We start from the raw sequence: 22,573 nt of genomic DNA on the forward strand, positions 1-22,573 counted from the left end.
TTACTATATTCATGGTGGTTTTTTTCGGCAAAAAACGGCTTAGTAGATATGGTTGGGGGGTTTTTCATCGAAAAACACCTGAATATACATGGTCATTTCTTTGGGCGAAAAACCGCCTTACAATACATGGTCATTAGGAAAAGCCTTGCCATACATGCAAACTCTGCAGACGATGGCCCAGACCTGGATTTGAACCCTGCACCTCTGCATTGTTAAGCCGACGCACTAACCAGTCAACTAGAGTGGCGCTGGTCTACTGATCTCATCAGGACCCGCCCAAAAAGGTCTTCATGTACATAGTCGCTCAAAAAAGCTTACCATGCAAACTTCGCAGAGGAAGGCAGAGAGCTGAATTGGGCTACAAACGCCTTACTATACCTGGTCGTTTATTTGGGGCTCAAAACGCCTGACTACATGGTCATTTCTTTCAGTTAAAAACGCCTTACTATAAATACATGGTCGTTTTTTTCAGTTAAAAACACTTTACTATACATGGCCCTTTTTTGGGGGCTAAAAATGCCTTACTAGACATGGTCGTTTTTGGGGGTTTTTAAGCTAAAAACGCCTGACTATACATGGTCTTTTTTGGGGGGCTAAAAACGCCTTGATATATATACATGCTCAATTTTACGTCAAAAAACGCCTTACAATAAATGGGCGGGTTTTTTCGGCAAAAAACGGCTTACTATACATGGTCGTTTTTTTTTCCAGCAAAAAACGCCTTTCAACACATGGTCGTTTTTTTGGGGCTAAAAACGCCTAACTATAAATGGTCATTTTTTGGGGGGCTAAAACCACCTTGATATACATGGTCATTTTTTCGGGAAAAAAACGACTTCCAATACGTAGTCGTTTTTTTCAGCAAAAAACGGCTTACTGTACATGGTTGTTGCTTTTTCGGCAAAAAAAACGCCTTACTATACCTAAAACCTCCAGACTACATGTGCGGCTTTTGGTATACAATGACTGTTATCAGGTCAGTCATTTGAACCAAGCTATTAGTCCAGCATGATCACAAAACCACCTCTAGGTAGCAGCACTGCTAACAACACATTCCCAGTCCTTTTCCATTGTTTTATCAGTGACTAACCTATTTCGTCGCCACGAGAATGGTGAAAATGCGACTTGCACCGTGTGAGTATCAAGATTTTATGAAAAAAAAAACTCACATAAACAACAGCTTTTGTTTAGTCCCTTTTATTTCATATTCTCTCAAATAACGCACCCACGTCTTTGAAGCATTTGATGCTAACAGGAAGATCTTCATAGAATTATTAGAATTATTATTGCACAGTTCAGGAAGGTAGGTCCATCCCATCATTCCTCCGTATATACACTCTCATCATATCACATTATAATTTTTTTTCTTGGGGTGGGGGGCACCACAAAAGTGTTACAAACCGGTCCAAAAAGCACATCAGACAAGCACATAAATAATAATAAAATATATAACATGCATGATAAATGACAAGACACGAAAACAATCAACTGAAAAGACCATTTGGGATGTTTTGCTTCTCTTAGCCCTTACCCTGATCAATGCTGACAGGATTTATTTATTTAGCGTTTGAATTCAAGCCGCTGTCAAAATTGCAGAAAAAGACGCTAACATGCAAAATAGTTTGGATTATTCCCCGAAATCGCTCTGCCCCCACACAAACACACTTTTTTTCTTGTCACTTCGTTGTCCAAATACATGTTTGGAATCATTCACTCATTCCCGAATGACTTCATTGTACTTACTAGTAAAACATGTTTCCACTAGTACATGAACCATCAAGAATATTAAATAATCATTCAAACAGTTTCAAAACAGTTAGAGCATTGATTTAATATTCTTGACATTCAGTTTAAAGTCTGTGTACTAATACGCTCTTTGTCCTCGGACACAATAAAGCGCACTAGTAGAACAACTGGCGGGGTCGGGTGGGGGGTGGGCACAACTAGGCCAACTTGACGACCTGCATTCAACTAGTACAGCTAGTGAACTGCTAGAGGTTACCTAGCAGAACTTTATCATGTCAGTGGCAGTACTAGTAGCACATAGTTGTCAACTAGTGCACAGTTTTACCTCACTTAGTGTACGAGTATGCCAAGGTTGCCCAGTAGCTCTTTCTCCTCACTACTAAGAAAATTCAGCGCACCAATAGACTCTTAGGGGTAAGATTTTTATTTCCACCACTGATTAATATTTCGGCACAAAACAACTTATACAGGCAGGTATAACATTAGGGCAATTATGTTACGAGTGAGGCAAAACTACTAGCACTACTAGTGTTACACCAAAGTGACAGTAGTGTAGTTTATTAAGAAAAATGTGAACGCCAAGTCAGACTCACTCTACCATGGGTCAAGCTCTGCCTTTCCACTGAATTGCCTTATGAGTGAGGACAAATAGCATACTAGTCCATGGACCTTAAGAGGGACATCATTTCAACGCAATGCATCATGGGATAGAGTGCTTTTCTCGTCTCCATCATTGTTCAACCGCAATTCAAGATGCATGTGCGGTATATCGAGGGCCGACAAATGGCCGACTCACGAGTGGCTCGTGAGTGATTCCCAACACAGAAGATGATGATGATTGTGCATTTGTGTTTGTGGCGCTTACGTTCCCAACGTGGATCCAGGCACAAACGAGAGGAATAAGAGGGAGGGACGGAAGGACGCGTTTACACACCCACGGCGGCCCCGTTGGCCCGTGGGGGGAGCGGCCTCCATGGCGACGGCGGCGGTGGTGGTGCAGTGGACAGCGGGTGTTGCGTACGGGGGGCCTCCACCGAGTTGGCCCGCACGCTGATGTGCTCCCATCCTCCCTGGGAGAGGTTTAATTAATAAGTAAATTTCTGTATTGTGAGACAAATAAAGGTTTTCTTATCTTAAAGGCCTGTTCAGATGTTTGAGGCGTCACTCAGGCAAAAATTACTTGCATCAAAAAAAGCTTCTTTTTTGCGTTTTTATTTGGGGGGTGTGGGGGGTCCAAAATGGGCCAAACTCGCTGTACTGCTGAGAACCAAAAAATGGAACGCGGTTGAACAAAACGAGTGTAACCCGAAAACACAACATTCTGTGAGCCTTGAAAGATCAGTCAGAATGTGAAGGAGTTGATTCTGATCACTAATATGGATCAAAGTCCAAATAAAGGCCAACTGCATCCTTTCCGGCAGCACACCTGAGGATGTCTCACAGCACTTCTGGTTGGGAGACGCGCAACGGAATGACTCACCCCAATGCCGTAGTCCCACAGTTGACCTTTCGGCTGCATGGGTCCCACCCCCAACCTGTGACAAACGGTCCCTGGAGTCTCTGCGGGGAAGCCCGCCATTCCGTCTGCTATCATCCATACCTAAAAAAAACCCCCAAAAACTTTGCGCTCAGGATGTGGCATAGATTTCCAGCAGCAATGATGAGTGCGGTAGTACTGGCCTGGTCCAGCGGTCCCACCGAGACTTTAGTGGCATTGTTGGAGATGACCTCCCACGCAGAGCCTTGGGGGTAGCTCGGGGTCAGGCCTTGTCTGTACCACAGGTTCCCTGCGCTCATCCGCCGGGACGGATGTTATTCTTAGCGTTTAGATTTTTTTTTTTAAGTCTTGAAATTCACATTATTCCAATTGGTACTTACCGTTTTCATCCACCGCAAACACGGACGTACGGCCCACGGACAATTGTCTCAAGGTCTGCTGGGAGGGAGAGGGGATGTGGTACCAGCATTCTCCTGTGGGGGGCAGCACAACAAATTTCAACATAATCATAATTTATTATTTTTTTCCCCACAGTGGGCCTGAAAACAGAACATTTTTGTTCTGAAAGTTGGTGCGAGTAGAGTACTACTCAAACATATTCAAATGAGTCCTTTTTGGAGGTTGACCTGCAGGGTTTTGTGGGGACACGGAGCCCCTGTAGAAGACGGCTCCATCCTTGGCGATGGCCCACACCTGGCTGGCTCCGCCGATGGAGATGGACTTGAAGGGCTGGTCGGTGCCGACATGAAGCCATGAGTTGCCCTGGAATAAGTCGAAGACACCAAGGAATTTAAAAAAAAAAAAAGAAAATGACAATCTTGAGACACCACTGTTACAAGTGCACCGTGCTAAGGAACTATGTTGAAGTGAGCTTTGCCGCTATCTCTGGGCAATATTAACCCTGTTCATAATTCTTGGCAGGGCTCTGTCCTTAGCCCCTGTGAATAGCGCGGGAACAGTGCGCAAACAAAGTGGACACGTGCTCACCGCTGGGTTTTGTGGGGTGACGCCCAGTCGGCACAGCACGTCCCCCTTGTCGCTGAGGGCCCAAAGGGGGACCTGCTCCATGCTGCTGTGGGCCAGGCATGACATAAAGGAGATGTCGCTCAGGGGGATGGGCGGGACCGGCTGCCACGGACCCCTCAGTGTGATCTTACACTTTCTGGACACACAACCAAAATGTTTACATACAGTTTGTGTGCGTGTATATGGAGCCGGGCACGGTTACCTTGTCCAACGTCTTCGCCGAACAAAATCCTTAAGTGTTTTGTGGCCATGAAATGTTCTACAAGAAATACAGAAAAATATATATAATCCATTTACTGGTTCCCTTGAAACCTTTTTTGCATGACTGTTCAACTACAGTCCTGTAGGTGGCGGTAATCACAGTAAAAAGTAGCCACGGAGTGCAACCCGCAATACGTTTTCTCAATTTCGGCTTCCATCAATTCGATGTAGTAGGTCATTGCCCCATTGGGACCCAGTCTAAGCAGACTTGGACAGCAAATAAACATCTGGATCCACATTTTGTAAGTGAGACGACTAACAGGAAGCACATTCTGAGACTGAGGCAATAATAACTACGTACACGAGAAAGTCGGCAGCATACTGCCATCCCTCCTTGTCCGTCCCACCGGGAACACTGTGGTCCACAGCCCACTCGGACACCTGGAATAAAGTGGGGCAGCACTTGAAAGGTGGACGATCGATCAACACATTTCAAGCATAAAATGTCCCAATTTAAATGGCGCCAAGCGATGTTTTGAAATTGAAAAATGCTGGCGACGATATGACTGCAAAATCATGTTCATGAGCCACTTGTTGCTAGGGGGGGTTACCAGGCTTAATCATAACTAGACTGTAGGGAAAAAATGGCCACTTGTTCCTAGCCATGATTTATAAGGCTCAATAATAATAATTGCCCCATAGGCCAATAAAAAAACATGTTGCTGGGCAGAATCTACCAGGCTCATTCAGAATTGCCAATCAAACACAATCTAGAAAATGGCCGCATGCTGCTAGGCAGAGTTCAAAGGCCTCAAATCTGAATCGTAGGCCTATAAAAAAAGGACTACTAGTTGCTCGGCAGAATTGCGAGGATGAATCATAACTGTCCCACTGTTTAATCATATATATATTTTTTTAATTGTTGGATTTTATAAGGCTCACTTAAACATGGCGAATTGTTGCTACGAGTCAATTAACTTTCCCATGGTTACAAAAAAAAACTAACAAAAAAACGCACATTGCTAGGCAGAGTTTATATGGCTCAATCATAACTGCCATTAGGGTGGAAAAGACATATCAGACTCAGACACAGGCTAAGCCGAAACAGTCCATCAGATTGAATTACTGCTCAATATTAAATATAAAATTGACATTTAGAGAGAATCCTCCCTTACCCATGCCCACTGAGGGGAGGGCGGCTGTGTGTTGCATTTGGTGCACTCCCTCAGTCCGCTCTCATCACTCCACATGGGGCGGTCAGTGGGAAGTCCTCTGGCAGAAAAACAAAAACAAACAAACAAAAAAAATACAATCAGGCAAATTTTATGTCACTTTTGTTTAGTTTGTCATGCTCCTACCTGTCCGTGTAGCCTGTCACTGGGTTCCATCTTTGATTCTCATACACGTGCACGCTCCTGACGTCAGTCTGCTGGTGCGCGTGGCCTGCATCTGCTGCCATCGGAGCAGAAAAAAAATAAAACGTTCATTGCCTGTAAGCAAGTTGTTTTCACAACAAAGTGACTAGTTATTAGTAACTTGTCGAGTGAGGGGAACATTTTTCAAGAATTCATGGATTTTTTTTTTTTTACTGCCTTTTAAAATGGACAGACAGGCTACGTCATTTGTAAATGACATCATCAAACATCCATCCATCCATTTTCCGATCTGCTTTATCCTCACAAGGGTCGCGGGGGTGCTGGAGCCTATCCCAGCTGTCTTCGGGCAGGAGGCGGGGTACACCCTGAACCGGTTGCCAGCCAATCGCAGGGCACACCCAGAGAACATACAAACTCCACACAGGGAGGCCGGAGTTAGAATCGAACCCGATACGTCTGCACTGTGAGGTCGACGCGCTAACCACTGGATCACCAGGCCGCCTAGTTAATAAATTAATCTTATGTTGTTTTATTTTCTATTCATGTTGCATTTTTGGGAGTGATACGACTTACTCGTAATGCCATCCATGTAAAAAAAATATTACAAGACTGCGTCCCGCATACTTTGCGTAAATATTACAAGACAGTGTGCCGCATAGTTTGTGTGCCCCTGAGCTAGCTAGCCTGTGCACTGGTCTCATAAAAAAAAAGAAAAAAAAGTTATACGATATAAAGAGAGAGAGAGAGAGAGATTGATTACGCTAGAATAATAATAAGCAGTCTCTTGAGGTAACGTGTTTTTACCAGCGTTAGCCTGCTGTCCGGAGCCCCCACTGTACACCCAGGCCGTGCCATCCCACCCGATGCCCCACACCAGCCCCAGACTGTTAGCCTCTACACAGCGAAGGTGGCCGGGCACCTGCCGCCAGAACCTGCAGTGCCACACAGTGGAGGCGGCGAGGGTTAGTGCGTTAAGAGCAGCATGGCAGTAGGAAAGAAACGCGTTAGTCTGTTAGCGTTAACCGTAGCAGATTTTTTTTAAAACTGTGATGGTGTCGGTCTCACATGAGGTCACATGACAGCGTGTGAGCGGGCGCCTCCAGGGAAAAGGATGGCTCGTGGACAAAAATGTCCCCTTTGGACGTTGTGGACCACAAGGCCTGCCTGGACGGCGGAGTTGCGATTCCGCGGCACTCGCAGCAAACATCCGACAACAAGTTCAGCTGGATCAAAGAAACAATACGTCACCGTGACATAAATCAACATTCCATAGGTTGACAATGAACTAAGTGGAACTGAAGTGAGCTTCATGTCATGATTTATCATCTTGTATTTTATTTTGTAAGGGTCGGAAGGGGGAGGAGGGGACTGATTCCTCACAACTTTTCGTGAATCGCGCCAGGGCTCAGTCACGATACACACGGCGAACACTGCAGTTTCGAGGCTTACCCAGTCTTTCATGTCCTTTTCAGTTTGGGCCGCCAGGACCAGGGGACTCCTCAGTCTGGTCCTGGGGCCCGTGTACACGGCAAAAGCATAGTGGCTGTCCCGTGGCACTGGAACCAGTGCTGTCACTTCATTGATGAAGATGTGAAGGTACTGCAAGATAGAGTGAGGGTGGGAGGGTTGACTTTGGAGTCAAGTAGTCAAGACTTGGGACACCAGGTCAAAATCAGGTCAGTAGTGTTAAACTCATTTACATTGCGTGCCACCTCACAGCTACGGTTTCTCTTCACCTCACCGCATCCCATTTCTACGCATACTTAATTGCCCTTGCATTTCATTGTGAGGAACTTGCCCCGACTAAATGGGATATGTTGACCCACAAAAGAAAATATATATTGTACACCGACCTTTTTCTCATCATAACGCGTGTAGTAAACGAAGAAGATGCTGTCCTTCCCCCCGTCTGACTTGGTGGACTGCTCCAGAGCCACGGCCACGTCCACCCACCGCTGCGGCTTCCAGTCCCTCCACCAACATAGCGTGCCTTTACGCAGCCAGATGGACTGTTGAAAGGATACACACGCCGAGGCACACACAAGTATACAGGTAGGCTGAGCAAAAGATTTAAAAAAAAAAAAGAAAGAAAAAAAATCATACATTGCTTCTTTCCAGAGGTTTCTTGCTGATCTCTTCTCTGTGCTGCTGATCGCTCCATACTGAAGACTGCACTGGGGTCAGTGACAAAGAGCTGACCAGTGGGCCTGGCGCACGTGCACACACACACAAACACAAATTTGAGTACAAGGTACACAACAGACGCACGAAGTGGACATACATACACTTATGAAACGTGAGTGCTTATGATAAAGTGGTTCATGCTTTGCGTGTCATTTTTCTATTCTGATCATGTTTGATAACTGGATGTACAGGATGACTGAAAAGTCACTTCAGTGGTGTCATGAGATCGTAGGACTGGGCAATTAAGAAAAATTATGATCACGATTACTCTTGATTGGTAATGAAATCACGATTAAGAAATATGATGATTGATTCCAAAACACGGTCTTATAAAATTATTTATTCAGTTACCAAAACTTGCCTTCATTAAAAGATTTAAAATGACCGAATTAAACAGAATGTGAAGAAATTAAGAAATTTTTGCTACATTTTAACTGAACATTTGGTTGTGCCCCTCGTGGCCACCTGGGGGCAGTGTAACAGTCATAGAAAAAATAATTAAGTCAGTCAAGACGCCAGTCATTCCAAACAAGTTTTCCTCGTACCTGTAGCACTGAGCCAGCTGACTTGCGAAGCGGCGTCCACGTTGCAGCCCCCTCCTGAGATCCAGGCCCACACGGGACCGTCCTCGTCCCCGACACCTTGTGCACCCTCCAGACCCAGGCCGTAAGGGGCGCTGCCATTGCGCAAGAGAGGCCCTTCTGCTTGCGCGCTTCGAGCCACCTCCGCGCTTTCGAGGTCCACGTTACTCCAAGGGGCCACGGGTCCAGAGGCCTCTGGGCTCATGAGGGTCTGCGCTGGGGAGAACTGACCCTCCTCCTCAATCATTAAGCTGGACTGTTGGTTTGTGGAGGTTTTGTCGCGGTCTGAAACCAGGCTGTTGATGAAGCTGTCGCTTGCGGGAATTAAGGTTTTAGGTGCTGTGGGAGCATCTTGAGTATCTACAGGGACGATAGGTGCTCCTCCTAAGGGGACCATGGAAGGGGCAGCTGCTTCCAGGACTGGGGTGTCATTTGTGCTGTTTGATGGGTCAGTCGGGCCTAACTCTGAATCAGAGTCGGTGCAGCTCAGCACTGAGCCTTGGGAGGCTTCTTTCAGCTGGCTACTGAACTCTAGACCGCCCCTTTTGAGAACAAAATATAAGTCAGGGAGGGCACAAAAGGAGGCAATGTACACAGATTTAAAAATATTTGTATGAGTGCCAGAAAGTGTTTTTTTTCCTGCAAAAAAAAAAAAAAGGCTACTGTTCATAGAAAGATGGTGGTGACAGTAAGGCTGATGGGGAGGAGAAAAAAAAAAAAAAAAAAAGAGTTCCTTGACAGATTCGCTAGGGCTCAAGCCTTCATTGTCCCCAAACAAACAATCAAGAAAAAAAAACCTTGTTGCTCACCAGAATTTATAGGACTCAATCCTAAATGCCTATGGACAATAAGTCACTTGTTGCTAGGCAAGAGTTTCTCGTGCTCAAGCCTTCAGAGGCCAATGAAAAATGACAGACTCGCTGTTGCATGGAATTTATCAAGATAAATCATAACTGCTCCACAGGCATGAGAATAAAAAAAGAGCCACTTGGTTGCTAGGCAGAATTCATCATGCTCGGCCATAACCGCACCACAGGCCAGTGAAAAAAAATTGGCCACGTTGCTAGGCGGAGTTGAGAGGACTCAATCATCATTTCATGTTCCATCTCACCATCCATTGTACTGTGTTCAATGTCTCCAATAAATATGCATACAGACCTGGGTGGGACATTCTCTTTACTGTTGCCCCACTCGGCAGAAACGGGGATCCAGCCATTCCCACTTGGTTCGGATGGCGTCACCCCAATTCGGAAATACAGGCCGCGGTCCTCACCGACAGCCCAAACCTGACACCAAAACAGTACAAAATGTCTTCAAACTTGTTTTATTTAGAATTTACACCGCAACCTAAATTGCGGTGGTCTCTGGGTTTTATAACGCACAGATGAAAATGCTTTCGCACAAAAAGGCTTCACTGGATATTTAAATTCAAGGCAGAGAAATGACAAAAAAAAAAGCCTTCCAGGACCGTATTCAACAAACTCACTAGCAAGACACATGAAGCATCTGTGACTTTATAAGGCGCAGGACTCACACAAACTCCGCCTTTAAATGCAGCCCTGAAATATGAAATATGGGATATGATGACGATCTAATTAGGGATCGTCCCATAGGTCAGACCGGTGGGAATATAGTCTGGTGGATATATATATATATATATATATATAAGGCTGGCCTGAGGTGCTGGTGCGGGAAAGGCCTCCACCGCTCGTGTTACTGGACAGCCGCAGGAACCACAGGGACCCGGGGGGTGAGGTGGGATATCCTGAGACTGAAGGGAGGCGAAGCGAGATGTGGCTTTGCAACGCTAGCAAAGTCCTCAGCGTAAAAGCATCTCGGCAGCAAGCCCGGCCTCCTTCTCGCTAATCATGTCAAGGGATCCGAGAAGAGGGCCGAGCCAGTCTTATTTAACAGTGTCGAGCAGTGGTTCTCAAATTTTTGACACCGACTATCAGCTAAAAAAATTTCACCCATTAAGTCCCACTATCATGACCGACATTTAAAGAGAGCAGGTAGTAGGCCAAAGTTCTCATCAAAAACAAGGGAGCGGTTTAATTCCTAAAAACTATTACATATTGTGAACCACTGCACAGGTTGAACATTGGAATGGTACTTGTATTTAAAGTGCGAGTCACCCAGGTTGCTCAATGTATATATATTTTTTATACAAAGGTGTGCTATGTACATATAACGTGACTAAAAAAAATGAAAAAAAACCCCCCAACAAATAAGTTGGAAACAAACAAGAATATAGTCTATGGCTATGCAGAGTGTATACATAAAATTGTGCACACGTTTTGACTCACCAGAGGTTTTGTCGTTTTAATGACCCGTTCACGGCAGTCAATACAAGTAAATCATGCAGGTGCGCCTAAGTGTGAGCAGTTGAGTGTGGAAATAAGTTTGATGAACATTGAATGAAGTGAATGCCGACTCTGCAGCTGTGATGACGCAAGAAACAAGTCACCTGGTCGTTGAGCCCCACATCAAGCATCATCATCTCGCCGACGACGCAGATCCATCCCGACCCGCAGGGATTGTGCGAACTGACGCCCCGCCTGAACCACACCTGCGAATGCACATCCATACGGACACTGAGAGGTTTTTACCGCGGTGCGTTGACGACATCCGCGTGACTCGCCTTGTAGTCCTTAGTGATCACCCACACAACGCTAACTCCGACAGACACGTGGAGGGTTTCCATCTCCTTCTCGGGTGATTCTACTTCCAGCCATGATGTGCCTGGTGGAGGACCAGAATGAGGCTTTCACTTACACAATGGAAATTCCAGTGTCATGAAAAAATTAATAAATCACAAGGAGGCGACGGCTGACCGGTGGGACTGTCCAGGCTGAGGCCCGTACGGACCAGCAGGTTGCCATCCCACAGAACGGCCCACAGTAGGTATCTCGGACCGAGTGATAACTGGACCACCTCCTTGGGCACCTCGACCTCGTCCCAGCGAGTGCCCTCGGGGATCCGAGGGTGGATGCCCTCCCTGAACCACACCTAAAACAAAATAACCATCAGATGACTATTCCAACTTTTTAAAATCCCATGTACAGTTCTGTGCCGTCACGTATTTGAAGTCATGCTGCCCCCTTGTGACCAAATGCCATAAGGCATTTGCAGCCTCTGATGCCTCTTAATGTCAATGAAGTTTATACAAAACTATACATAAAATATATTTTAAAACTAATCATAATAATCAAGTAATTTTGAAAAAAGTAGAAATAAAATTGACGTCTGTTCATTACCGTTACCACCCATGCAAACCAACAGAATTTTGTAACCTTTCTGACCTGTCCTTGTTGAGACACAGCCCAAAGGTAAGGATACCTCCCAGACTCGTCACTCATCTCCCAGCCGCCGCAGCTGATGTCGCATAGAGGTAGAGGGGGCTTCCTGGGATGGTCCAAGGGGATCTGAAGGCAGCATTTTCTAAACAGTTGTAGTACAGGTCTGGATTGAGTGTCTTGCAAATAAAGTCCAAACCTTCGCCCAGGTGCCTTGTGCTGTATATCTTCTGTAGCGGATCCAGCGCCTACGACGCACGCAAGAGTTCCACTTCTTGTCGGGAGAGAAGTTAGCGGGGAAGTCGACGGCATATTCCCAACCCTATAGGAAAGCATGTATAAAAAGTGATTGTTTTGCTATTCCTCACAGATTGTCGTTTCGAAATCATCCCCCCAGTCTTAATGCAGCTAAATAGGAAGCTTGTGTGTTCTCACCCCGGTCTGACTGGGTTCTCCCCCACAGTTGTGGTCCACATACCAGTCCCCCTCCCACTCCCAGCTGCGGGACGGCAACTGGAAGCTATGGAGCGGTTGAGGATTCATCCCAGTCACATCGCTCCACTGCCAGCGGTCGGTGGGCAGCAGCGTATCCGTGAAGCCGTCCACAGGATTCCACCGCTGATATCACACATGAAAGAAGTTTCTAGTCAACGACTAATGGGATGAGATATGGATGGATGGAATCCCTTGCTCAAAGGCAAATTTCGGCAGATGAATAAGGAGAAACCTTGAACGTCAATCTGTCAGCTCATGCCGACCTGGTTTTCATAGGTCTCCTCTTTGTAGCGGATGGGCATCTCATGGGGTATCATGTTGAGATATACGTGGTGGTCGCAGCCGATGCCCCAACAGCGACCTTTCCCGGCGGTGACGCGCTTTAGCTCCAAAAGTGCGTCTTCGGTGCGCACCCAACGCTGGCCGGCGGTGGAAACGCTATACACCCTCCCATACACATCTACCGCCCACAGCAGTGTGACGGACATGGTGCTCCCTAAGACAAACAGAGTGGACTGGTAGAACAAGAGGTGCCTTGAGTTTAGAATAAAAGCTTGCCTTGTTGAATATGTCTTGCCATCTGATTGAATCGTTCAGACACAAACTAGCAGCAGGACAAACTAAAATTGTCAGGAAGACAACAAACTCATTTGCTTTGCAGGTTGCCATTACAAAATTAAGAGAGTGTGATTTGAGGTAAGCTTTGCAATTTTTGAAGATATTTATAAGCGTTTTAAATGCCATTAAAATTATTTGGCTCATAGTTTGTGATTTGACCTAATCACATAAGCAATCCTAATCATTTTTTCATTGAATGTCTGACAATTATTCGTCTAAATGAACTTCTTGGTCAGTGAGTGATTTCTAACAGCCCTGCTCATAAATTTTACTTTGAAAGACAGTCTTTACTTTTATTTTGAAACACCAGACCGGAACTTTGCTTTAATGACTGTTACTAATCCGATACTGATACCCGACTCCAAACAGGCCTTTATGGACTTTTTTTCGTATTGACATTGTGTTTTTTTTTGTATTGCTATTTAAGCCTAAACTATTTTCAAAATCTTATAATAGACAAACGGGAGCTATGTTGACTTCAATTATATTGTTAAGGAAGCGCGCAGTTGCAGATAGCCTACCTGAATGTCGGTGTCAGATACGTGGTTGTCAAGGGAATGTGGAAGGAGGCGTCATGGCATACGGCATACCTGTGGAACATTGTGCAAGACAGATATATGTTAGCAAGAGGACCCGTGGACCCCTTTACCGCACACTCGTCTATCAGCTGTTTACATATACACTAGCTTTTAGCCTCTGAACACTGTTCTTTTTAAACCCACAACCCTTACTTAGTTACACATGTGATGCTGCAATTCCATTAAGCGACCCACGGAGTCCCAGAGAGTGAAGTCACGCCGACATCCTCACACAACGGGGTTTTAATTGGAGAGTAGCGGAAAGCTCAATGCTGGTTTTACAACTCGGGAAATGGAGGTAACTGCGCACTGATTGGTTGAAACACCGCAAAGGGGTGTAGCTTGTTGTTTTTCCTCATTGGTCCAACCCGGAAGCGCGTGATATTTGTTGCTGCTTGATTGACGTGCAAATTTTCAATAATTTAGACCAAGAATGAGTGTTTTTAATTATTTAAAACGAAGGGCGCGTTCTTCTCAACATCTAATAGCCAGACCTATCTTACGTGTCCATAATGATTAGCAACGATACTTCATAGTTAATATACTATGATATACTTTGTATTTGAAAATGTAGGCTGGTGTAAAATTGTTTGCTGTAATTAAAATTAAGCAATTAAGTAATAATACATATTTATTCCATCATTATTAGAAATAAAAACATAAATAAATAAAATACACAATTGGGTTCAACGTAGTCCCGCCCCCAAATGTGCATCACCTTAATGTGTTGTTCAAGGGTTGTCGGAATTTCTGAAGCTCCTTCCTTTTTGAATCTCACGCTGACATTAGGGTTTCACAACATTAAATTTGTGTGCAGAATGAAATCAGCAAAACATATCTGTATGTCTTTTGATAAGATCCACTTGTATGAATTGCGGTATTGTTTGAATCATGATCGAAAATTAAGGTCAAGTCCACGCGGAAATTAAGTGAAAACACTGTTTTGTATAAAAACATAAATGCGTTACTTGCATAAATACATAATATTGGAATTATATTGAGTATAAAATGAACTCAAATCATTAGGACATGGTTAAATGCTTAAAATGAAACAACGGCAAATTTTTAAAATAACTTTGGATAAATTAATTGTTGTAAATTTAATTTTTTTTAACTGCACATCACTGAGTTGCATTTTTACGTATGAAAAATGCTCTATAAATAGAGTTTGATTGATTGATTAAAAACAGTCCATTCTAGGCAATTAGTATACAGTATACAGTAACAACAGGTGGTACATTGACGTAATACAAATCTGCTATATTATATATAGTATATTATATATTCATATATGATAAAATGCAAGGGGTTGGCTAAATATGACCCAGGGGCCACATGCGGTCTGCGCTACTCTTTTATTAAACCCACCGAGCATTTACATTATTAAGATTGGTGCCAAGCACTCCCCTTCCCATAAAACCTAGGGACGCCCCTTCCAGAGAGGCCGATCTGGTCGAAAGTGTCTTTTATTCTTTTAGAGATGCAATGATTTTGCCCAACGCCAGTGATACATATAATAGAAATACATGAAATATGTATACCGGTGACGACGATTCGAAGTAGGCCGTTTGTTTTGTTGTACTGTCTCTTTAAGAAGCCTGGACACTTGCGGGGCAGCAGCAACCGCTCATCACATGATTTTTCTCTTGTGACAATCTAGAGAGGACAAAAAAAACGTGTGAGTTGAGCGGAGTTACAACGCGCTTTGGTGACACACGATTGTTGTCCTAGCGCCGAGGAAGCAACGGTGGTATTCAGTTAAATGTCTGAACATTACCGTCTCGACGTGAATGTTGTAAACGGGGTTTTGATGCGTCGCGAAGGAAGTTGGCGCATGGAGAGCGACCAACTTTCGTTTTTGACGCAGTGTCTTTTTTTGTGAACCACCGTCGTGTCTTTTTTGGGGGTTTTTTACTTGTTTGTGGGGACTGACGGCAAACTTAAGAGTGCTGACCCCACCTCGGCGTCCTTCCCATAAAGTTACGTAGCACACCGGACAACTTTGGCTGATATGGTGGACAACAAACCCATTCTTCGGGACAGACCTCCTGCCTACAACACCGTCCCCGGGGCTTACGAGTATGGCCCCCCGGCGCCACCGCCGCCGCAGCAGCCGCAGCCGCCGCACGGCTATGGGGCCATACCGGCCGTTGCCCCGCCGCCCTACCAGTACCCACCAGGCGGCCAAGGTGAGTAAGACTCGCCAGCAATTCTGCTCTTTGTCCTATCGTGGCATGGTTCAACTTTACGAGCGCTAACCGAAGATGAGTCACCGACGCGCACTTCCGGAGTGGTTCTGCGCGGGTTGTGTTGCTTTCAAGCGTCACTGTAAAGCGGATAAAATGTGCCGAAAACCTTCTCATTCAGCAAATGCCCGATATAATACATAAAGAATTCGTTTTGCCGTCAATGAGTAGTATGCTCGTTTTCGTAGCAATGAAATGTAAAAAAAATATTGTTTAAGTCGTGACTGTATTCCGAAAGTAGATTTGGGTGGAAGTTTTGATTAAATACCGGATGTAGGACTTCAACGAACAACCACAACAACTGCTCCCTTCGGAGTTATTTGCTCAAAGTTTTATTCCTAATCACTGTTGAGGGAATTATATATCATGGACTACATGGTTAACGCGTCAGAGAAATAAACATCCAACATTTGACTTCAAGTACCATCTTTAAAAATTACTGAAATTACATTTTTTATTTAAAACACTGTGTATTCTCCAAGTCTTTAAGTACCACCATCACGACCACTATTAAATGCAAAAGTAGAAGCAAGAGTTGAAAAACAAACAATTCTAAACGAAATGCAATGCAGAGGACACCCTGAACTGGTTGCCAGCCAGTCGCAGGACACACACAGACAAACAACCATCCGCGCTCACACTCTCCTATGGACACTTTGGAGTGTTCAGTCAGCCTGCCATGCCTGTTTTTGGAATGTGGGAGGAAACCGGAGTACGCGGAGAAAACCCACGCAGGCCCGGGCAGAACATGCAAACTTCATACAGGAAGGCCGAAGCCGGTATCAAACCCACGATCTCTGTACTGTGAGGTCGACGCGCTAACCACTTGCCCGCCGGGCCACCCCCTTAAGCATTTTAGTTGATATTCTAAAATACGTCTACCGGTATCTTCTATTTTCCCAGCCCCCTATGTATTGGTTGATCACCCTTTTCGCCCTGAGAGAGAAACAATCCCAGAGCTGTCCCTGCAACGTGTTGAGGAACCAGAACGCTGCTCGACTTGTTAATGATTACAGAATGTACAGTGAATTCAAGTGTCCCACACACTACCCCACACACACACACGTGTTATCAGTTATCTCATGTCTTCAAAGCTCACAGAAACAGCTCTTGAACCTAATCAATTTTACCTGGGAGTTACTCACCGAAATTCAAGTCCAGTGTATTTTCGAGCACTTTAAAACAACCGCTACGTACAAAGTGCTGTACATGGAGCAAATATTGGTCATTCAACCACAAAGACAGTTGAAACCCATTAATAACATAACAAGATTAAAACAGCACAAAATCAATCAATCAAACTTTATAGAGTACTTTTCATATTGCAAAACAGCTTCACGTCAAAACAATAAAATGAATAATAAGCACAGAGATAACCCACCTCATCACCCACCCACATGTACACACATGCAAACACATACAAATTTAAACACAGAAGAATTAAGAACTCTAAAGAAACTGGACACCAAAACAATACAGTGTCTCAGGCTGAGTCAAAAGCCAAAGAATAAAGATGTGTTTGAATTCGAGTTTTATGGATGATGAGAGAGGGTGCTTTCCGAACGTCCCAACTTGATTAGGTCGGAAAAACTTGATACTTCTTGTCTTTTTCACCTCTTAAAAGAAGTTCATTGTGCAATCATGTGTACGTTTGTTTTCAACCGCAGGCTACCCACCAGGCCAATTGGGAGCGCCCGTGTCCCATCAACCCTACGCTGGAACCTACACAGTCATTCAACCGTCCGTTGTGGTCGTAGGAGGTTGCCCGGCCTGCAGGTGAAGACGCACAAATCACGTAGAGTTGATGTCACCACTTGTAAAATTAAAAATATATATATTTTAAATCTGTCTGAACAGAGTAAGCAATGTGAGTGGAGCATGGTCGCTGTGATGAATGGAGCATTTATGTCTGTTTACATCCCTTTATTGGTACAACCACCGTCTTTATTGGTTGATGCGAAGTTGAGCAATGACACACACGCACACACACACATTCATATTTTGCATCTTGTGAGCGGATATGGCTTTCACACTTTTTTTTTAAAAAACCACACGGCAGACAGCATCCTGTTAGTCACAAGCCGAGTCGTACGGGGTTATAGGTAAATTGCTAATTCACTTGCAGATCAGCGAATGGGTGGTTGAATTTTAAGAAATCTTTTTCAGGAAATGGTTGTGTAAATATTGGAACATGACATGGCAGGTTGCGATATGTCCTTGTCCGATAATGCACCAAAATTAGAATCGTTCATGAAACAACAAAAACTGAAATGGGGGGGGAAATCTCAATTATTGAAATCAAATACAAATGCTTGTTCATCCATACAGAAGAAGGAAGTTCAAACATATGTAGTTTACTTTATTACACAATACAGTGCTGTGAAAAAGCAGTTCTTTGCATATTTATCACACCAAAGGTTTCAGTTCATCAAACCAATTTTCATATCACACAGAGACTACCCAAGGAAATACAAAATGCAGTTTCTAAATGGCAATTTAATTGATGAAAGCACGAAAAAAAATCCCAAACTACCTGTCACAGTCATTTGTGTTACCTGTCACTCCGCAATTGGCTGCTACGAGGTTTTCGAGTCTTTTGCACATGTTTTCTCTCATTGTTTTTAAACAGGTATAATGTGTTTAGAAGCAAATCTATGAATTCACTTTCCAGGGCCTTCAATGTATTTTAAGCTCATCCTTTAGGTGGCATCGATCAGACGTGTTGATCACATTTAACCATTTGGAATTGTTCACTGTCAACATCATGTTGTTTTTATCACAAAAAATACCAAGCAAACAACAATGATTAATCAATTCTAAAAAAAACAAAAAACAAATTAACTGTGGCAGCCCTTAGTGCTCGTATAACTAAAGGGAGCTTAATCTGTCACTTTTCTTTCCTCCTCGCCTGATTTGTCAGAGTTGGCGTTCTGGAGGATGACTTCACCTGCCTGGGAATCCTGTGCGCCATTTTCTTCTTCCCGCTGGGCATCCTCTTCTGCTTCGCCCTGCGGCAGAGGCGATGTCCCAACTGCGGCGCCACCTTTGGATAGACCACTCAAACAAGTGTCAAACACACATACACCATACGCAAAAAGTTTGGGAGATCGGGCTTTGGGGTGAAATTTCAGGAGAAAACTAAGAATCCATTGTAACCTTTCCAGGTTAATTGAATTTGACCCTCGGGCAACTTGAATACACGCGTGCAACTGAAGTGGCGGTTTCTGGCATGTGCGGCCAACTTGTTCTAGTACTTTGTGCACACCTTGCTCTTCTCTAACAAGGAGCTGAACGGCTAACTCCAGTGTTTAATCCATGAACATTTCCACTTGTGCGCCTTTCCGTGACTCTTACAGTCTCTCTATTACAACCTGCTGATGACACCGGTGACACTCTGAGCTTAGTCGCTATTTCCCCTCCGAGTGTGTCATTTTTGAAGTCCCGATGATTCATTGTTGTCGATTTAGTGACTTACTCCCACTTCTGATCTCATGTTTGGCAACATGAGACCAGAAGGTGTAGGGAATTGAATTCTGCAACCATGTTGCAAGGTCAGAAACACGAAATGTATCCTGTATATAATCAAAGTAGGTTGTTCTTCACAATAAATGAGACAAGGCTAAGGAGGATGGAAAAAAAATAGATTTCTGCCCATTTTCTGTTCATGCGAAACGAAAACGGGCCCCACAGAAGCGAACACCCTACAGGGTTTAAATACGACTTTTAAGCGAACCAGGAAATGTATTGATCCATTCATGGATTATTTTGCCGCCCATCTCCTTGTTAAAAGATAGCAAGTTGTGCAAAAAGTACTGAAACAAACACTTGGATGTGTGTTCAGAGAAGTTTAGAGAAGGTCAAATTCAAGTCCCAGTAGCTGCAATATGTCCTGCCAGGTTGTTGCGTGGCATTTCCACACTGTGGCTCAAAGGCCATGTCTAAATGGTGCCTGTTAAGTCCTACTTCCCCCCCCCCCCCCACCACCCTTTTTTTCCCCCTTCCTCATGCTTCCAACTTGCACACACTTGTGACTGACGATGAGGTGCTCTAAAGTGGCTACACCAGCAGAGTTTTTGTCCACCCTCTGGCTGTCAAGTCAGGCTTATATATTTTTTTCATTTCCCATTCTTATCCCCTCACCGTCCCTTCACCTTTCTCATTGTGATGTGCGCACACTTGCAACGACAATGAGGCACTCTAAAGTGGCCATGCCACAGCCTAGCCTCTGCACATTCACATTTTAGACTATCCTGAAATTTGACCCTGAAGCCCAATTTCTTGACCCTTTTCTGAGGAATATATACAACAACAATCCAGTATTTTTCTGCCTTTTTTTTTCTTATCACAAACTGCTGCCGCTGACATGAAAGATGCTAAATTGTAGACTCTGATGATTATATTTTAGAGACTATTTTCTTCATCAATCAGTGATACTTTTTTTTTACTTCACATTGAGGCTCAGTGCTGCTGAACAATCCCGTATTTTTGGATGGACAACCAAGAAGTAAGGATATAAACAAAATGGACAGCTGCCCGCAACGTATTTTATCATTTATTAATCTCCCGGGGCCATATTTGCACTGATCATTGTTGCTCATTCTGTTGGCTTTTTTTTCTTTTCTTTTCCCTATTGCATCTTCTCCAGGGCCAAAAACGCCAACCTCAGGTACTTTCACCTCCAACAGTTTGAAAAGTGGAATCCTTTCTTGTTGTGAGCCCAGAAATGATTGAAAAATGAAACAGCTGGATTCGACTCAGTTGGCTCCTTCTTCCGCAAGACAATCAAAACATGTCGTGTCTTCCATCCCAGCAAAGGTGTCCTCTTATATCGGTATACGAAAGAAGTTTTTTTGGCAAAGAACTTTTTTTTGGTTTTGGAAACAAGCACTGTGCACGCTTGCTCCTATGATTGAGCTTCTTACCTTTTTTTTTTTTTTTTACACATACTGTTATACTAGTTTATGATATTAAATATATGCTACCCAAGTTGTGGACTGATTGTTTCCCCATGAAAAGCTCTTTTAACTACTATGAATCCCTAATGAAAAAAGAAATTGATTGTGTTTTATTTTCGGCATCTACCGGAATCAACCACAAAGGCTCAGATTGTTCAATTTGAGTCTAGCCGTTTTCTCATCACCAAAAATAACTCAACCCCCCCCCCCCAAAAAACGGCTTAGGCCTCTTCTTGTGTCACTTATATGTATTTAGAAGCAAATGTTCGTGTGTGTTTTTGTTGTTGAGACAATGGTAACCTTTTATATGACAATTAGGAACCATCAAAATGGAGAGCTAAAACAATACCTGTGTGTGATTCCTCTCAGCCAATCAGTAAAAAAGGTCATCATAATTGAAGATGTAAGAATTGGATACAAAGAAAAAATCTGCTGAAATAATTATGTAATACTCTTTTGTGATGAGTTATAAAAAGTTTTCAAATACTTTAGGCAGTGATACATGTAACTAATGCAGTTGCCATTTAAAAGTAAGTAGCAAAGTGCTTCAGAAAGCTAAAAGGATACATTGTGTAAGAAGATAATGAAGGACATTATTGATGCACCATGTTGCCAGCCAATTGTAGGGCACATATAGATAAACAATCATTCGTGCTCATAATCACACTTGGGGACAATTTTGAGCATTCAATCAACCTACCATGCTTGTTTTTGGAATGTGGGAGGAAACCGATGTACCTGGAGAAAACACATGTACGAGGAAAACGTGCAAAGTACACACCGGGAAGGCCAGGCTCATGACCTCTGCACTGAGGTGAACTTGCTAACCAGACGTTCACCATGCAGCCCCATACTATACAGTATGTGTGTAAACGTGTGTGTGTGTCTCTCAATCTCTCTTTATATATATATATATATATACTGTATATATGTATATGTAGATGTGTATATATATTGTCCTTTGTTGTCCTTTCCTAAACACGGACAACCTGATTAGGAAAGGACAGAGCCGACTCTTCCTACTCAGGAAACTGAGGTCTTTTGGGGTTCAGGGGTCGCTCCTTAAGACTTTCTATAACTCGGTGGTGGCCTCGGCCATCCATTATGGCATTGTCTGCTGGTCAGGCAGCATCTCAGCCCGGGACAGAAAGAGACTGGAGCGACTGGTCAGGAAGGCCAGTTCTGTCCTGGGTTGCTCTCTTGACACTCTGGAGGAGGTGGGCAACAGAAGGATGCTAACTAAGCTAAAAGCTATGATGGACAGTCCCTCCCACCCTCTCCAGCCCGCCCTGACAGCACTAGGTAGCTCCTTCAGCCAGAGACTGTTACACCCGCGCTGCAAGAAGGAGAGATACAGACGCTCGTTCCTACCAACTGCTGTCAGGCTGCTGAATAAAAAATAGCAACAATAATATTTAATAATTGAATGATGTGGAAAAGAACTGTAAATAGCACTGCGATTTATCCATTTTGTATTTATATTGCACTTAATTGAACGGTGTTTGTTTGTTTTTTCTTCTTCTTTCTGCCTACATTCTTGCTGCTGGAGGCTGTAAATTTCCCCAGTGTGGGACTAATAAAGGATATCTTATCTTATTATCTTATATATATATATATATAATCTATATAAATATGTATCAATATAGATCTATATCCTAAATATATATATATCTAGTCCAACTATATATCTCTATAGAGGTGTATCAATAGAGATATAGATATCGATATACTGTAGGGTAGGTAGGTGGCATCATTCACTGCGGAGGGAAGATA

The 22,573-nt window shown here is 43.8% G+C and overlaps 2 protein-coding genes across 3 annotated transcripts; one reads left to right on the forward strand and one right to left on the reverse strand.

Moving 5' to 3' along the window:
- Positions 1 to 1,187: 1,187 nt before the first annotated feature.
- On the reverse strand, positions 1,188 to 13,899 carry tecpr1b (tectonin beta-propeller repeat containing 1b). The gene is made up of 26 exons (XM_086134046.1): positions 13,753 to 13,899; positions 13,543 to 13,611; positions 12,667 to 12,899; positions 12,344 to 12,526; positions 12,108 to 12,230; positions 11,915 to 12,037; positions 11,447 to 11,621; positions 11,254 to 11,354; positions 11,080 to 11,181; positions 9,771 to 9,898; positions 8,577 to 9,154; positions 7,951 to 8,054; positions 7,701 to 7,856; positions 7,297 to 7,446; positions 6,913 to 7,070; positions 6,652 to 6,779; positions 5,830 to 5,923; positions 5,647 to 5,743; positions 4,833 to 4,912; positions 4,473 to 4,529; positions 4,232 to 4,406; positions 3,871 to 4,006; positions 3,625 to 3,717; positions 3,427 to 3,533; positions 3,227 to 3,346; positions 1,188 to 2,816 (listed from the first exon to the last, which is right to left on the reverse strand). The coding sequence occupies exons 3-26, from the start codon at positions 12,889 to 12,891 to the stop codon at positions 2,673 to 2,675; spliced, it is 3,537 nt and encodes a 1,178-aa protein (XP_085990172.1). The 5' UTR covers positions 12,892 to 12,899; positions 13,543 to 13,611; positions 13,753 to 13,899; the 3' UTR covers positions 1,188 to 2,672.
- A 1,313-nt stretch (positions 13,900 to 15,212) lies between these two features.
- Positions 15,213 to 20,831, forward strand: bri3 (brain protein I3). 2 transcript variants are annotated; one of them, XR_015103288.1, is made up of 4 exons: positions 15,213 to 15,788; positions 17,513 to 17,621; positions 18,766 to 20,349; positions 20,491 to 20,831. XR_015103288.1 is itself a non-coding variant. In XM_086134047.1 (3 exons), the coding sequence occupies exons 1-3, from the start codon at positions 15,611 to 15,613 to the stop codon at positions 18,896 to 18,898; spliced, it is 420 nt and encodes a 139-aa protein (XP_085990173.1). In that variant the 5' UTR covers positions 15,213 to 15,610; the 3' UTR covers positions 18,899 to 20,831. The 2 variants fall into 2 exon arrangements, 1 of the variants encoding a protein (XP_085990173.1); XM_086134047.1 differs by having other exon boundaries at positions 18,766 to 20,831.
- The last annotated feature ends 1,742 nt before the right edge of the window (positions 20,832 to 22,573 follow it).

This window comes from Hippocampus guttulatus, chromosome 16, assembly GCF_054856545.1.
Source record: "Hippocampus guttulatus isolate MCC_2025c chromosome 16, RoL_Hgut_1.0, whole genome shotgun sequence".
Lineage (NCBI taxonomy): Eukaryota > Metazoa > Chordata > Actinopteri > Syngnathiformes > Syngnathidae > Hippocampus > Hippocampus guttulatus.